This window comes from Heliangelus exortis, chromosome 6 (genome assembly GCF_036169615.1).
Source record: "Heliangelus exortis chromosome 6, bHelExo1.hap1, whole genome shotgun sequence".
Classification (NCBI taxonomy): Eukaryota; Metazoa; Chordata; class Aves; order Apodiformes; family Trochilidae; genus Heliangelus; species Heliangelus exortis.
The window spans coordinates 1,023,382-1,040,025 of NC_092427.1; the positions used below are offsets into that span (position 1 = coordinate 1,023,382).

General features: G+C 53.0%; 1 protein-coding gene across 1 annotated transcript in view; it reads right to left on the reverse strand.

Moving 5' to 3' along the window:
* KCNJ3 (potassium inwardly rectifying channel subfamily J member 3) overlaps nt 1–16,252 on the reverse strand; it is a 35,338-nt gene extending 19,086 nt beyond the window's left edge. The window contains exons 1-2 of the mRNA XM_071746329.1: nt 15,373–16,252; nt 10,144–10,360 (exon numbers count right to left, since the gene is read on the reverse strand). Coding sequence (XP_071602430.1) covers nt 10,144–10,360; nt 15,373–16,050 — 895 coding nt within the window. The 5' untranslated portion in view covers nt 16,051–16,252. The remainder of the gene's footprint in view (nt 1–10,143; nt 10,361–15,372) is intronic.
* Between the last annotated feature and the right edge of the window lie 392 nt (nt 16,253–16,644).

Genomic DNA, 16,644 nt, shown 5'->3' on the forward strand with positions numbered 1-16,644 from the left:
GACAGCCCAGGCTCTGCCACTCCAAAGCCACCCAGCCCTCTGGGTCCTGGATCAGACAGCTCCTCCTCTGCACCAAGGGTTTAATTCCATCCCTTCTGCCCTCTCAAACAGTTGTGCCTTGCTGCCTCCCCTCCTCCTGCATCCCAGAGGATTCCATCCCTCCATCCCCTCCTCCTGCATCCCAGAGGACTCCATCCCTCCATCCCCTCCTCCTGCATCCCAGAGGACTCCATCCCTCCATCCCCTCCTCCTGCATCCCAGAGGACTCCATCCCTCCATCCCCTCCTCCTGCATCCCAGAGGATTCCATCCCTCCATCCCCTCCTCCTGCATCCCAGAGGATTCCATCCCTCCATCCCCTCCTCCTGCATCCCAGAGGACTCCATCCCTCCATCCCCTCCTCCTGCATCCCACAGGACTCCATCCCTCCATCCCCTCCTCCTGCATCCCAGAGGACTCCATCCCTCCATCCCCTCCTCCTGCATCCCACAGGACTCCATCCCTCCATCCCCTCCTCCTGCATCCCAGAGGACTCCATCCCTCCATCCCCCCCCCAGGAAGGTCCCAGCCCCCCACCCGTCCTTGCTGCATGCAGAGCCCAAGCTGGGAGGACTTGGGCTGAGATTAAAAAGGGTGAGATGCAGACACTTTATTTTTTTTCCCCCTCTAGTGAAACAAACTTTGATACTGGCCTCCTATTTTCCCACCAAACAACTTCCCCACCTAAAGAAGGACTTCAGCCACCTCTCCAGACCATCCCATGGGACCTTATCCATGTGCTGGTGTCTGCACTAACACTCTGCTACACACTCCTCCCCTCTTGGGACCACAGATCTGTTTCCTGCTTAGTCCTGGAAGACGAATCCTCACTGCTACTTGGATGAGTTATTTTCAAGCATTTGCCCACCTCTTGGGACTTCATCCTTGACAGAGCTAAAAAAGCAGCTTTTGGGTGAGAAGCTGTGCAGCTCAGCTCCTCCCCTGTGACAGCATCCCTGGACACACACTGCTGATCAATATTTAGCTGCCACCTTTATTTCAGTGATTATCACCCCAGCAGCTGGGCCAGTGCCTGCCAACACCACTGACCCGAGAGGGGCTGGGGGATACTTTCACCTCAGTAACTTCAGCAGAGAACAAAACACCTCTGAAATTTGTAACACGTTTCACAAGTCCACACGAGAGAATATGCAAAAGAGTCTGGGAAGTTCATCACCAAAGCACACCCAGAATCACCACTTATTTTCTTCTTGGAACACATGGAAACGTTTAACAGTTTGGGTGTACCCAGCACTCTCCTGATGAGTGTATTTTAAGTTTTTCATTACCTTTCCATAACATTCTGATACCAAGTCATGGTGAGCCCTGCAAGAAACCCCAGCCATGCCTGACCTCTGGGATGCTCAGCCTCCCTCCTTTACTCTTCCCACCATCACATCCTTCTCATGTGCTCAGCAGGAAATTGCTGCCTGGCTGCTGAAAGCACCCAGAACCACAGCAACATTTCTCCTGGAAAAAACCTTTAAGCTCACCAAGCCCAACCCCTGCCCCATGTCCCCCATCCCCACATCCCCAGGGCTCTGAAACCCCTCCAGGGATGATGGGGACTCCAGCCCTGCCCTGGGCAGCCTGGGCCAGGCCCTGACAACCCTTTCCTTGAGGAAAAAACATACCTGAACAGAAAAGGTAAGAACTGGTTCAGGTCCCAGGCTGCTCCCCAGCCAGCCCCTTGCTCCTGGGGGAATTCCCAAGAGCTGCTCAGCCAACACCTCTGCTGGGCTGCTTTATCTGAGAGGCTTGGGATGTGCTGCTGGGGTCAGCCCAGGAAGTGCTGGGTAATGAGCACTTGGTGTCTCTATAGCTGAATTCCCAGCAGAAAGAATATAAAAACCTTGCTTTGGTTTGGGAACAAGAAGGATTTAACAGCAAGAAATAAAGCTGCCTGCAGACAGAAGGATGCTGATGCTCAGCACTGACTCTCCACAGCTTCCAAGGGGAAAAAAAAGGCACCAGGAAAATCTAATTTTGAAAGAAAGGATGAGGGCAAAGTATAAACTGCTCAATGCCCTTGGTTTGCATCTTTGCCACACTAATTAATCCTGGTTTCAAAGTCAAGTCAAGCTAGAAGGGTTTCATTGAGCTGGTTCCCCTCTGCCAGCCTTTCCCAGGAACAGCATTTCCAGCTTTGCTTTTCACCCTCCAAATCATGAAATCCTTTTGCTGCTCTGCCACAGCCCATCAGCATCACTCCAAAACCTGGCAAAACACCCCACAAAGTAATCAAACCATTTTCATCAGCTGGAAGATTGCAAGGTGGCAAGCAAGGGCCAGGACAGCAATAAAGTCCCTTGATGCCAGTGAATGGCAATCAGCCACCCTTTGGATTGGATTTCCATGCCTTGTTCTGCAGGAACCTTCTTATTCAGGATATGTTGTGCCCCACTCCCAGGTCTGGGCAAGGAAAAAGTCCCTCAGATTCCTGGTGGCTCAAAGTCAGCCCCTGGCACACCCTGTGGGTGCCCATGGCTTTAAATCAGTATTCTCAGAGACCCCCGAGAGCATTCTTGTCACTCCAGCACCAGGGCTACTGGAGCCAAAGCTTATTTCAGTCCATAAATATGAAAAACCACTAAATCATTTATGCAAATCATTTATACAGCTGAGGAGAGGCAGAGGTGGGAAGAGGAAGGGACTAAGATTAGGATCTCCATTTTGTGCTGGACTGAAAAAAGAAACAAACCAAAATAGGCAAGAAAACACCCCGATCAGAGCCCTGGGGAGTTTTCTTCTTGGTGTACAAATCTGGCAGGGGGTCTGTAGATTTAGCCCACAGCACTGCAGGAAGCAAACACCCCCACCAACCATATGGATTCTGCTCCAAGAAAAAACTCCAACCCTTTGCCTTCCACCTCTGCCGGGGGCTTGGGATGAGCTGACACCATCCCCATCCCCTGGGCACCCCAGACCCAAACCCACAGTTCCCATTCTCCTATAGCAACCAGCTGGTCCTATTTTTCTTATTAAACATGTTTGATTCCCTGGAGATCTGTACCAGGCATCAAGTTTTCAGTGCTCCTGAGTTTTCCAGCTGGTTACCCGTGTCACTCCCCCAGAGATGACTTGCTCCAATAATTATTCAGGGAAAAAAAAAAAAGCCATGGAAGTGGATGAGTACAAGGTCCTCCTGTGCCAGCACACCCAGCACTGCAGCAGGAGCTCTCTCAAGGAGAAGGGATGGGTTCTGATGGAGCAGGGAGAAGGATTTCCTGCAGACACCACTTGGGATGAATCACCAGTAATTCAGATTATCCCTGGTGAGAGGAGAGCTCCTGCGGGGCTCTGGGTCAAACCACTGCCAGTTTCCTCTCCTCACCTCCACAGACATCAAAGGGTAAAAAGGAGAAAGGGTCCTGGGGCTTTCTGCAGAGAAATTCAGTGTTTTGGGGGGTTGCTGCTGGAGGCAGGAGGAGGAATTAGGAAAAAAATGAGGAAAAAAAATAAAGAGGAAAAAAAAAAGAGGAAAAAAAAAAAGAGGAAAAAAAAAGAGGAAAAAAAAGAGGAAAAAAAAAGAGGAAAAAAAAAAGAGGAAAAAAAAAAGAGGAAAAAAAAAAGAGGAAAAAAAAAAGAGGAAAAAAAAAGAGGAAAAAAAAAGAGGAAAAAAAAAGAGAAAGAGAAGAAGAGAAAGAGAAAGAAGAGAAAGAGAAAGAGAAAGAGAAAGAGAAAGAGAAAGAGAAAGAGAAGAGAAAGAGAAAGAGAAAGAGAAAGAGAAGAGGAAAGAGGAAAGAGAAAAGAGAAAGAGAGAAAGAGAAAGAGAAAGAGGAGAAAGAGAAAGTGAGAAAGAGAAGAGAAAGAGAAAGAGAAAGAGAAAGAGAAAGAGAAAGAGAAAGAGAAAGAGAAAGAGAAAGAGAAAGAGAAAGAGAAAGAGAAAGAGAAAGAGAAAGAGAAAGAGAAAGAGAAAGAAAAAGAGAAAGAAAAAGAGAAAGAAAAAGAGAAAGAAAAAGAGAAAGAAAAAGAGGAAAGAACAAACAGACCCAGGACAAACAGAACCAGGACAAACAGACCCAGGACAAACAGACCCAGGACAAACAGACCCAGGACAAACAGACCCAGGACAAACAGACCCAGGACACATTTACAGGTCCACACTCCCCAGCCCCAAGCTGCCCCCAGCCCCACACCATCCTGGTGCAGAGGGGCACAGAAGGAGCCCTGGATGATGGAGCAATGCAAGGGGCTCCTGGCTCCACCTCTCTATCCAAACCCCTGCCCTGGCAGCACAGTCAGAAAACCAAGAAAACCAAGACCCGGTCCCCAGAACTACTTTGAGATGGTGGAGAAGGAGTGGAAGAGGATGAGGAGCAAGGCAGAATTTCTGAAGCCTACCAACACCCCAGTGATGCAAAGGTTGGATTCTGATGAGCTCCTCCATGAATTCCAGAGATTTCCCCCTCTCTCCTGCCCTCTGCCCACAACACCTGGACCACAGCTGCCAAAAAAACCCCAAATCCAAATGGTAAGCTAAAACCAGAGGAAGCTTGTTTTGTGCTGCACTTTGAAAGCCACTGAGCTTGTAAGGAGGCTTCTTGGAAGCTAAGAGACCTTGAGAATAATGCCCAGGAGAAAAAAAAAAAAATTCCATAGCCCTAGAAATTACCTAAGTCCCATCAGCTCTTTGTTGGCTCAAATTGTTTCAGTTTTCAAATCACTCCCATCTCCAAGCTTCTGATAAAACCCTTCCCCCAGAGACCCAGGGCCTCCCAGCTCCACTTATTCACATTTCTAGCAGCAAAACCAATGGACAAGGCCTGGGACTCCATCTCTATTTATTCAATTAAAAAGCCTGGCAGGCTGTCTGATTTCTTTAACCAGAAAATTATGTTAAAAGGTTTCCAAAATACCATTACAGCTTCTAAACAGAACGAGGATTCTCACCCTGTTCCTGCCAGGGTTCTGCATGGTTCAGGTTCTTACTAACTGTTCCTTTTTACTCTTTTTTTTTTGTTTTTTTAAGCAATCTCAGCAGCTCCTGGGCCCTTGGCAGGACACTGCAGCAACTCTGAAATCCAGGCAGCTCCTCAGCAGGGACAGAGCAGAGCTGAGGAGTCAAAATTTGCTCTCCCCACAAACCCCCCCCGGGAAGATTTGCTGACAGCAGAGCTGGAGATTCTCCATCACAATAATGTGAAAGCAGGACAATGGGTTTGGAAAATAAATGCTTTGAGTGTTCCTCAAAATTACATGTTATGATAATAATGGAGGGGTTGGGTGAGCATCAGAAAATAATCCTTAATGATTAGCAATTACCCTTATGAATCACAACCAGCTCTGAGCTCCCAAATGCCATCTGAGCATCTCAGCTGTGAAACTCCTCTTGCTGCCTGACTCTCCCAAACCTGGGAACACAGCAAACCTTCCAGCCAGCACTCAGCATCCAGGGAAACACCCTCCCTCCCCAGGGAAAGCTCCAGTGCTCGGATGAGCCCAGAGCCTGAGAGTCTGGAGCCACTCAGGGCCACCTCCAGCACCCCTGGCCATGACCTCCTAGGAAAATCTCTCTGCTCAGATATTTTCCTCCTGTTTCCTAAAAAAAAAAATAAATTAAAACTCCAATGGGCTGGCTGGGAAGGCCACTTTCCCTCTGGGAAGAGGAGAGGTGGGGAGGCTCTGCCCACCCAGCATCCTTTCCCCCAGGGATGTGCTGGGGCTGCCCAGGGGTTGTTACCTGAGCTGTAACTTAAGGAAATAGCATACAGGAATGTTTACGTTGCCAGAAATTAAAATTTCAGTGATGAGGCAGTAAATTAACTCAATCAAGTTGGGAGGCATCTATGAGAAACCTTTTTTTCTATGATTTAATGAGAGAAGGCAATGGAAACAGTGATTTTAATCAGCCAAGTGGGACTTCTAAAGCAAGAAGATCCTGCTTAAACAACTCATTAGACTGCTCCAAAAAAAAAAAAAAAAATATCTTTACTGTCCCTGCAGACAATCAAAACAAGGATTACTGTATATATTTACTAATTCTCTAAATCCCTCAGTAACACTGCATATCAAAATTCATCTGATTAAAGCAAAAAACAAAGTCAAAGAGAAAAAAAGCCTTCCTAAGCACCTGCTGAAGAACACCAAGAGGCTCCAAGTCCCTCTCAGAAGACAGAGCTGATTCAACCCAAATGCTGTCAGGATGCCTAAAGCCAGGGGCTGGAGCAGAGGCACAAACACTCACTTCCCATGGATCCTTTTTATCATTTCTACACCACTTGCCCCCTGGCCTGCAGCAGGGCTGGGATGGGATGGGAATAAGCTGGGAAATGGCAAAGTACCCCAGGGTTTTCTGACAACTGCCCCTGTCCCCCCCTGCTCCCCATCCAGGCAGAAAGGTGACAGCACTGCTGAGCAGCTCTGGAAATCAGGATTTTACACAACACTCTGAAGAATTTCCAGACCCGTGAATCCACCCCCTGGATCCTTCCAGTTCTCTCTCTCTTATTTCCCCTCTGCTGAACCAGAAGCCTGCCTTTATTTGTGTTCTGGGTATTTCTGCCTGCTGCAGCTCCAGGCTAAAGGCCACTCATGTCACATCAGGACACCCAGCAGAGAAGCAGTGCTAGGAGCACCCCAGGAGATGAAGGTCTGTGTTATTTTTTGCTGGCTGTCTAAGGCCACCAGAGCTGCCCAGGACGTGGGAGAGGGGTGGGAGCACCTCAGTGCTTTCCCTGGGGTGGGTGCAGATCTGAGCCAAATCTCCCAGCACCTCTCAGGCAGACACAGAAAACCCTGGACTTGAAAAAGTAGCCAGGAGAGGAGGCTGAGAGCACCAGCTGCCCTTCAAAGTGGAAGAATTTTCATGAATATCAAAGTGTCCTCCATGAAATAAGCTACAAATCACCAGCTGCAAGGAGCTGGAGTGGACCCTGAGGCAGCCCAGGCAGGGGCAGCTGAGATGCCAGGAGCTGGGAGCAAAGAGGGGGACTCTGAGCTGCATGGCTGGGCTGGGGAAGAAAACAATTCATTTCCATGGGGCTGATGTGATTCCAGTTGATTTTTTACAGAAATAAATATATTAAAAAAAAAAAATAAAAAAAAAATCAGACAGCAGGTTTAAAAAATAGGCAAATGGGCTCTAATATCCAGCTGCTGACTGACCTGGTGTGATTTTATCAGGTCCCCTGACCCGGCTGTCATGTCAGGAGATGTGGCCAAGCAGCACATCTAGAGCTAGGGAAGAGTTTCTCCCAAACCTGCTCTTCTGCTCAGAAGGCATCCATGGGGAAAATCCCTTTCCAGAGGGAAACATCAGAGCTGGAGCCCAGTGTTCAACCAGGACAGCAGCTCCTAGGCAGGTATCCCAGGAGATGCCCTGACATCAAGGCACCAGCCCTGTCCTGACCTCAGCTTGCTTCTGGGACCTTCAGAGAGAAACCAAATGCCAAAACTGCTTGGTGATACAAATCCTTCCCTTTGCATTCTTCTCTAGTACTGAAACAGAGCCCTCCCTGCTTCAACATCCAATTCAGTTCAGTTTAATGATACAAAATGATGATGATGATGATTTTTCTGTGCAGGAATGGGTTGGAGGGCAGCAGATAACTCCAACAAAGACAGCCCCCTGGCTGAGAGGTTGCAAGCTCCCCATGCTGCAGTCAAGACCTGTTTAAAAGTTTACCTGTTCTAGCCCTGGGACACAGATGCAGGCAGAGCATCCCTGGGGCCTGGCTGCTTTTCAGCTTTCCAAAGGTGTGACCCCTCCCCAGCTGTCCCACACACACCACCCAAGCACCGTTTTCACACCTCACACCCCATCCCCAGCTTCCAAACTCCTGCCAGAGATTCCTGCTCTTCCCACCCCAGCAGAGGTGTCCTTGTCCTGCCCTTCTGCCAGCACGGGCAGGCTCCAGGCAGGGCAGGGAGCACCCCATGCCCAGGGGGAAGCAAGCAGAGAGCAGCCTGACCTGCAGAACAGGCACCAGAACAGGCACCAGAGCAGCCTGAGAGCTGGTTTGTGACATTTCCAATAACCCCCCCTCAATAAGGAGCCCAGCTCCCAGCACTCCCCCATCACAGCATCATCCTCAGTCTCACACTAAAGTGCCCCTGCTGAAACCTCTCCTCCTTTCCTCCAGACAAGACGTAGGTTTGCAAGCACAAACTGCACCCAAACAGCCACCCCCAGGGCTCACACCTCCCCAGAGCAAGAGCAGGACCTGGGGCTTTGAGGTGAGTGCAGGGGAGGTGGAAATCATGATATTGCCAGGAAGGTGACCATGAGCCAGCAGTGTGCCCAGGTAGCCAAGAAGGCCAATGGCATCCTGGGCTGGCTCAGGAACAGCGTGGCCAGCAGGTCCAGGGAAGGGATTCTGCCCCTGTGCTCAGCCCTGGGGAGGCCACAGCTTGAGTCCTGTGTCCAGTTCTGGGCCCCTCAGCTCAGGAAGGAGATTGAGGTGCTGGAGCAGGTCCAAAGGAGGCAACTGGGCTGGGGAAGGGATCCAGCACAGATCCTATGAGGAGAGGCTGAGGGAGCTGGGGGTGTTGAGGCTGGAGAAGAGGAGGCTCAGGGGAGACCTCATCACTCTCTCCAACTCCCTGAAAGGAGGTTGGAGCCAGGGGGGGGTTGGGCTCTTTTCCCAGGCAACTCTCAGCAAGACAAGAGGGCACAAGAGGTCTCAAGTTGTGCCAGGGGAGGTTTAGGTTGGACATGAGAAAGAATTTCTTTCTGGAGAGGGGGATCAGCCATTGGAATGGGCTGCCCAGGGAAGGGGTGGATTCTCCATCCCTGGAGATATTTCAAAAGAGCCTGGATGTGGCACTCAGTGCCATGGGCTGGGAACCACGGGGGGAGTGGAGCAAGGGTTGGACTTGATGAGCTCTGAGGTCCCTTCCAACCCAGCCCATTCCATGATTCTGTGATTCTATGATAAAGAACCTGCAGGGAGAGCAGCAGGATGGAAAGATGGGTCCTGACTTTCTGCAAGTTTAAAACCTACTAAATGTCCAACAGTCCTCTCTTTATAGGAAAAGGCATCCTTCAGGTGAGACTGCCCCTTCCCTCACCTCCTCTGCTCCTTCCCTGGACCTCCCTCAGCCCAAGCTGCCTGCTGGGGACCCAAGAACAAACCCCAGGTTCTGCCATGAAGACCTTCACCTCCTGACCACCACCCCTGGCACCTCCAGCTCTCTTTTTCCAGGCTCTCCCCACCACTGGGACCAGTTCTTCTCCAGTCCAGCTGCCCTCCAGCTCTACACTTTCCTCCCTGCTCATTTAGTCACAATTTTAAAGACTTTTTAAATTCTAAAAACCCCTTCATCCTTCCATATTTTATCAAGATACAGCACATTTTGCTCTATTTTACTCAATATTCATCTCATCTGAGAAAGTAGGTCACAAAACTTGCAAGCTTACACGAGTCAGGCTTTCCAGACCCAGAGAATCCCAGTTCTTGGTGTCATTGTATGTATAGTGCCCAAGCCTGAAACATTTCCCAAAACAAACTCAAAAGTATAAAAACACACCACTTGGTTTTAAAATTCTAATGAGCTATTTACAAATTGCTTTTTTTTTTTCCCCTCCAATGGTTTGGTGTTTTAAAACAGTTCTGCTAGGAAAAAGAAACAAACACCTGGGAGCCCTCTGGTCCCCATGTCAGAAACCTCCTAGGAGCCAGCTAGGCTTGGAGCAGGGAGGCCTCCTGAGAAATAGGAGTGTTTTTACTGAAATATCAGGGAGTTTTAATTGAAATATCAGGGAGTTTTAATTAAAATATCAGGGAGTTCCTCCTGTCAATCAGAGGGAGGTTCCCCCCTGCCTCTCCCCAGCCACAGAGCTGATGCTGCAGGAGCCCCCCAGGACCCACTCCCCACCCCACAGGGAGGTTCCTCCTGCCAGGTGCATCACCTTGGTAACAGAGACACTGCTTTAAAACCCTTCCAATGCTTCCATTTGGTAGGAAAAGAAGAAAAAAAACCAAACCAAACCAAACACCACTTTGTCTGTCTCCAACCATTACCAAAACGTGCCTTGGATTCAAAGCCTGCAGCCCCCGGGTTTTCCAGCAGGGGTGGGGGGCGACAGCCCTGGGGGGTGAGTGGGGCTGGGTTTTGGGTTTTTGGGGTTTTGTTTTCTCCCAGGATTCACTCAGTCACTCACCCGTGGTCTCCACGATGCCCTCCAGGATGACGACGATCTCGAACTGCTCGGTCTGCATGCTGCGCTGGGAGAGGTCGTAGAAGGGGCTCTTGGCGTCAATCACGTGGCAGATGGTGAGTGGGGACACCAGGAAGAGCTGGTCAGCCCCTGTGCTGAAACCCACGTCCAGCTCCAGCTGATCCAGGGGGAGGAACTCACCCTCTGGGGTCTGCCGGGACTGCAGAGACCAAGAGGGAGAGAGAGAGAGAGAGAGGGATGTCACCCGGGGGCAGCCAGCACCACAGCCTCCCGACAGCACCACAGCCTCCCGATAGCACCACAGCCTCCCGACAGCACCACAGCCTCCCGACAGCACCACAGCCTCCCGACAGCACCACAGCATCCCGACAGCACCACAGCATCCCGACAGCATCCCAGCATCCCGACAGCACCACAGCATCCCGACAGCATCCCAGCATCCCGACAGCATCCTGACAGCACCACAGCATCCCGACAGCATCCTGACAGCACCACAGCATCCCGACAGCATCCTGACAGCATCCCGACAGCATCCTGACAGCACCACAGCATCCTGACAGCATCCTGACAGCACCACAGCATCCCCACAGCATCCCGACAGCATCCCAGCATCCCGACAGCATCCTGACAGCACCACAGCATCCCGACAGCATCCCAGCATCCCGACAGCATCCTGACAGCACCACAGCATCCTGGCAGCATCCCGACAGCACCACAGCATCCCCACAGCATCCCGACAGCACCACAGCATCCCGACAGCATCCCGACAGCATCCCGACAGCATCCCGACAGCATCCCGACAGCATCCCGACAGCATCCCGACAGCATCCCAGCATCACAACAGAATCCCAGCATCCTGACAGCATCCCAGTATCCCGACAGCATCCTGACAGCATCCTGACAGCATCCTGACAGCACCACAGCATCCCGACAGCATCCTGACAACATCCTAACAGAATCCAAGCATCCCGACAGCATCCCGACAGCATCCTGACAGCATCCCAGGGCAGAGCCTGATCCACCCCCGTGGCCAGGGGAGGGGTGAGCATCTTCCAGTGCCCACAGGAAGATGTGCAATCCTTCCTCTGATTTCTCCCCTAACCTTGTTTCCATTCTCCTGATTCCAACCTGTTCCCCCCCCACCTGTGTGAATGGAGGGGGAGATGTCCATCAGTGCCCCTGCAAAGCACACCAGTGCCTCCCAGTCCCGTGTCCCCAGTAAAACACCCAGCACTGGTGGCTGCAGGGGGGATCTGGCAGGGTGCTGGGTGCCCCCAGGGCGTGAGGCATCCCCCCCCCCCGAGAGTGCAAAGGGTGCAGCTACACGGGGGTGGGAAGCAGTTGGGAGCCAAAAAAACCCAACCCAACCCAACCCAAAAAAAAAAAAAAAAAAACAAGACAAAAAACCCCACAAAAGCACCAGACAGAGGAAAACAGGATTATGTGCCTTGCTTGGGATTTGGTTTCTATTTTTAACATTTTCCCTGAATGGTCATGGGGTTTGGAGGGTTTTTAAACCCCAGGCAAACAATTGTGTGCTTTCTTACCCTGAAGTTTCACCTAAGAAATGGGGATATAAATTCTGGTGGGTGAAAAAAGCAGATTGATGGCACACACACACACACACACCCCATAACCCATCCCAGTGCCTGCCGGGCTGCTGCAGGAGAGGCACCAGAGATCCAGAGCACAGCTTCACACAGCTCCTGCCTGCCCAGCTCTGCTTGTTCCTGCTGGGGAGAGAAGGCTCCTTCTGGGGAAAACAGGCAGAACCCCCAGGAAAGCACCAAGGAACCTCCCCTCAGCAGGGCAGGGAGCAGCTCCAGGGAAGAGGCAGGGCCCCACCAGCCATCCCCCCCCTTTGCACCCCCAGGGGAGGGGAGGGTTGGACACCAGGACCCCTCACCTGGCTCAGCTTTGGGACAGAGGCAAACGGTGGCCCCAGAGAGCCAAGGAAATGCAATTAGGGCTCCACAGGCACCAGGCTTTTTACAGAGGCTTGTGGTCCAGGGCTGTGTTTGAAGGGCTGGTTGTAAAACCTCTGCCTCCTTGACTTAGAACTTCAGCTACCACTGCCCAGACCTCTGGGCTTTACCTGGCTCCTCCCCATGGATGCTTTCCATGGAATGCCCAGCAGTCCCTGCCCCAAGATCTGAACCAACCAGCCCAAAGCCTTCTAACCCACAGAATCACAGCAGCATTTAGGTTGGAAAAGAGTTTTGGGATCACCCAGTCCAACCCTTCCCCCAACACTGCCCCATGTCCTTCATCCCCACATCTCCAGGGCTCTGAAACCCCTCCAGGGATGATGGGGACTCCATCACAGAATCACTCTGGTTGAGAAAGAACTTCAAGGTCACCCAGTCCAACCCTTCCCCCAGCACTGCCCCATGTCCCTCATCCCCACATCCCCAGGCTCTGAAACCCCTCCAGGGATGATGGGGACTCCAGCCCTGCCCTGGGCAGCCTGGGCCAGGCCCTGACAACCCTTTCCAGGGAGAAATTCTTCCCCAGCTCCAACCTCAACCTCCCCTGGAGCAACTTGAGGCCAAAAGTTCCTCTTGGCTGTGCCATGGGAGGACCCTGCTCCCACTCCCACCCCAGCTCAGGGGATCCCTGGGGAAAAAAAAAAAAAAAGCCATCACCAGAAGCTCCTGTTTCCCAGTTGCAGGAAAATCAGGTGTTGCATTATTCAGCTGCCAAGTCACAGGCTGGAGGGCTGGGGAGTGACAATCTCCCAGACAAAGCAGGGGTTGTGTTACAGCTGCCCCGGGGTGCAGGCAGCATCCATTCGACCCCTGGCAGGGTGTGAGAACTGGGAACTATTGACAGCTCTGCTGTTCCAACCAGCAGGCTTGGCAAAAGCAATGCCCTTGGGTGACTCTTTTGGCTCAGAGCAACATCAGGAGGTGAGCACAGGGCTCACAAGTTTCATCCGAGTTCTTCACAATCTTGGAGATTCATTTAAAAAATTAAAAAGAAAAAAAAAAGACAAAGAATATTATGATGAACGAACCTTTGCACTCACTTCCCACTTTCAAGGCTCTGTATTTGTTTGCTTGTTTTTTTTTTTTTCCTCCAGCATGGCATTAGCTTACCAGGAAAAAAAAAGGAAACAAACTAAACCTAAACCCAGTGTATTGGGATTTCCCATCTGACAGTGGGGTTTTCTACCAAACAAGAAGAACTTCAGCAGAAAATCCACCAGCAGCCCTACAGTCAGCTCTGCCCACCTGGATCCCCACTGAACCTGCACTAAAAGTTTATGCAAACCCCAGCAGAAGCCCTGAAGCAGCAATTTTCCCTGGCCACACTGGACAGCCTGTCCATGCCTGGCAGCATCCCCTTGCTTTACTTCCCTTGGTTTATTTTCCTTTTTTTTTTTTTCCTATGGCTGGCCAGACACTGATTCCCCTTCCCTCTTCTCCCTCTCCCCCCCCAGCACCCCACAGAGACATTTGGCAGGGGATGTGCAGAGCCAGCTCTAACCATACCCACAAAAAAAAAAAAAAAACAAAAAAAAAAAAACCAAAAAACAAACCCAAAACAAAAACACACAAAAAACAAAAAAAACCACACATTTCAACCCTTTTTCACTTTTCTCCCCCCACACTTGCAGCTGCCCACGCCCAGAGCTCCCACCCCCTGGGTGGCATTCCTCATGCCTGCACTTTAGCTGTTCCCAAAGGGAAGGATGCCCTGGGAGGCAGGGCCAGCCTGCTTTCTGCTATTTTTAAATAGCAAAACCTTCACCCCTCTGCCCCCAGCACTGTCATCACACAGCCAGGACAAGTGACAGCCCTAATCTGTGCAAGGGCAGCTCCAGGAATTCCAGGATATTTTAGAGGTTATTTTGGAGCCACGCTGAGCTTCATTCTCCAATTTCTAAAAGTCCCCCCTGCAGCACCTCTGGATTTTAAAATCTGTAACGTTAATGACTCTTTTTTATTCTCTCAAGCTGTTACAGAGCTACCTTGAAGGTGACAGCCACACCTGTCCCCAGGCAGGATGGCCTCCTCAGGCAAGGTGATGGGAGACGCCCTCTAATGACCAGATGATTACCTCCCAGGCTAATTACACGTCCCCCAATTTACCCACCTAAACTTCTGACGCGGGGAGAGCTCCTAGCAAGGAAAAGCATCACTGAGAGTTCAGGGGGTGAATGGAAAAGCAAAGCACAGGGAGAGATGCTCCAGCTCAGCTGCAGCCACAGCATCATTTTCACCCTGGGGGGTCCCCAGCATGGCACGGAGAAGAAATCCTGGGCAATCTTTTAAGTCTCTCACATCTTTAAATCCCTCGGCAGCTTCCCGAGTGCCGGCACTGCCTTTCCTATGGCCACAACCCCCCCCTCCGGGTGCGGTGCAGTGGGGGTCCTGCAGACACAACCCCCCCCAGCACAGCGATGATCCTGCCTGCACACCCCCTGCTGCAAAAACACAGATTTGGGCCAAAACAACTTCAGAAACCTCGGAGCAAACTGCACTTGTCCGGGTGCAGGAGTCAGGGGGTCAGCATCCCCCAGGCGCGGGGAGGGGGTGAAGATTCGAGGCACCCCCCAGGCAGGGCGCCCCAGACCAGGGGATCTCTGCAGAGCATCCACCCCCAGGCCAGGGCTCCCAACCCCTCCTGCCAGCCGGGGAAAGGTGCGGGCTGCTCTGCAGACGTCAAACATCACCCGAGCCGTCCTGGCCAGTCTCAAACACCCGCTTTCCCCGACACATCGCAAGCCACCCGCACGATTTTATCAAATTCCTGACCCCTGCCGTGCTGCTCTCCTTCAAGTTCACGCACCACCTGCACCAAGTTGTGCCCGGCTGGGCTCTCCCGGTTGCCCAAAAGCACGGAAAATAAGCACAGAAAGGCAAGGAGCTTCCGTTTAGAGCGCACAAGCAAGGAATTCAAGCGACAAACCATCCCCGTGCCAGAGAAATGTAGCGTTTTATAGCAAGATATAAATATGCATGTAAATCCGGCGCTGACTATAAATATTCTCCAGCGAGGCTGCCGGTAAACCCGATGCTTCGGGGGCGAAATCCGGTGCCTGAGAAGCATCACGGGGAGCTGGGGGTGGCCCCGGGCAGCAGGGAGGGACGGCAAAGCCACCAAAAAAAGGCTCGGAGGGAGCAGCATCCCCAGAGGTGGGGAGGAGGAGGAGGAGGTGGGGGCTCGGGGGGATGGGGGGTGTCGGTGGGGCAGGAACACACTTACTTTGAGCAGCTTGCAGCGGATCTGCGCCGAGACCATGTGGCTGTTGCGGAGGTTGCCCACCCTGAACATGAGGGTCAGCTTCCCGTCCCGCATGGAGATGGCGGCGTGCTCGCTGAACATCAGCGTCTCGGCCCTCTTCTTGGGCTGAGACATCTTGATGAACATGCAGCCGATGAGGAAGGCGTCCACGATGGAGCCCAGGATGGACTGGAAGAGGAAAAGGATGATGCCCTCGGGGCACTTGTCGGTGATGTAGCGGTAGCCGTAGCCGATGGTGGCCTCGGTCTCGATGAAGAAGAGGAAGGCTGAGGGGAAGTTGTAGACGTTGGCCACGCAGGGGGTGTAGCTGTCATCGTGCGCCTTGTTGAGGTCCCCACGCATGTAGGCGATGACCCACCACATGGAGGCCATGAAGAGCCAGGCCACCGTGTAGGTCAGGATGAAGATGAAGAGGTTCCAGCGCCACTTCAGGTCCACCAGGGTGGTGAAGAGGTCCGAGAGGTACCGGCTGGTCTCCCCCCCGAGGTTCCCGTGCTGCACGTTGCACCGCCCGTTCTTGTCCACGAAACGCTGCCGCTTGCCCCGGGGGGCGGCCCGGGGGGGAGGCAACCCCCCGCCGCTGGCGGAGGTGCTCACCACCTGGTACTCATCCCCCAGCTTCCTCCGCAGCGCCGACATGCTCCCCCAAATGTCCCCCGAGATGCTGCTCCTCTCCGCTCCGCTCCACTCCGCGCCCCGACCCGGCCCGGCCCGGCCCCGCCGCTCTGCGGGCGCGGAGCCGCCGCTCTGCGCTGCCGACACCCACGCGGAGCCGCCGGCTGGGGCGGGGAAACGGGACCCGTTCCCCCCACCCCGCGCAACGCTCCGCCCTCCGCGCACCGCCCTCCGCACCGCTCCCCGCGTATCGGCCCCCCCCCCTCCCGTGCGCGACGCACCGCGCTTCGCACCGCCCCTGCGCGCCCCCTCCGCGCACCTCCCCCCCAAGCACCACCCCCGCGCACCGCCCTCCGCACCGCCCCCCCCCCCCCGCGCAACGCACCGCGCTCCGCCCTGCGCACCCACTCCGCGCACCTTCGCCCTGCGACGCTCTGCGCGCACCCCTCCGCGCAACGCCCCTTGCGCACTGCTCAGCGCCCCACTCGGTGCAGCCCTCCCCCTCCCGGTACTACCGCTCCCGCGGAGACCTGGAAAACCTGCGGAGGGGCTTGGGGGGCAGCCCGGCCCCTCCGTGCCCCGTTTTATTTTGTGTCTTTTCCCCACCCCTCACCCTCC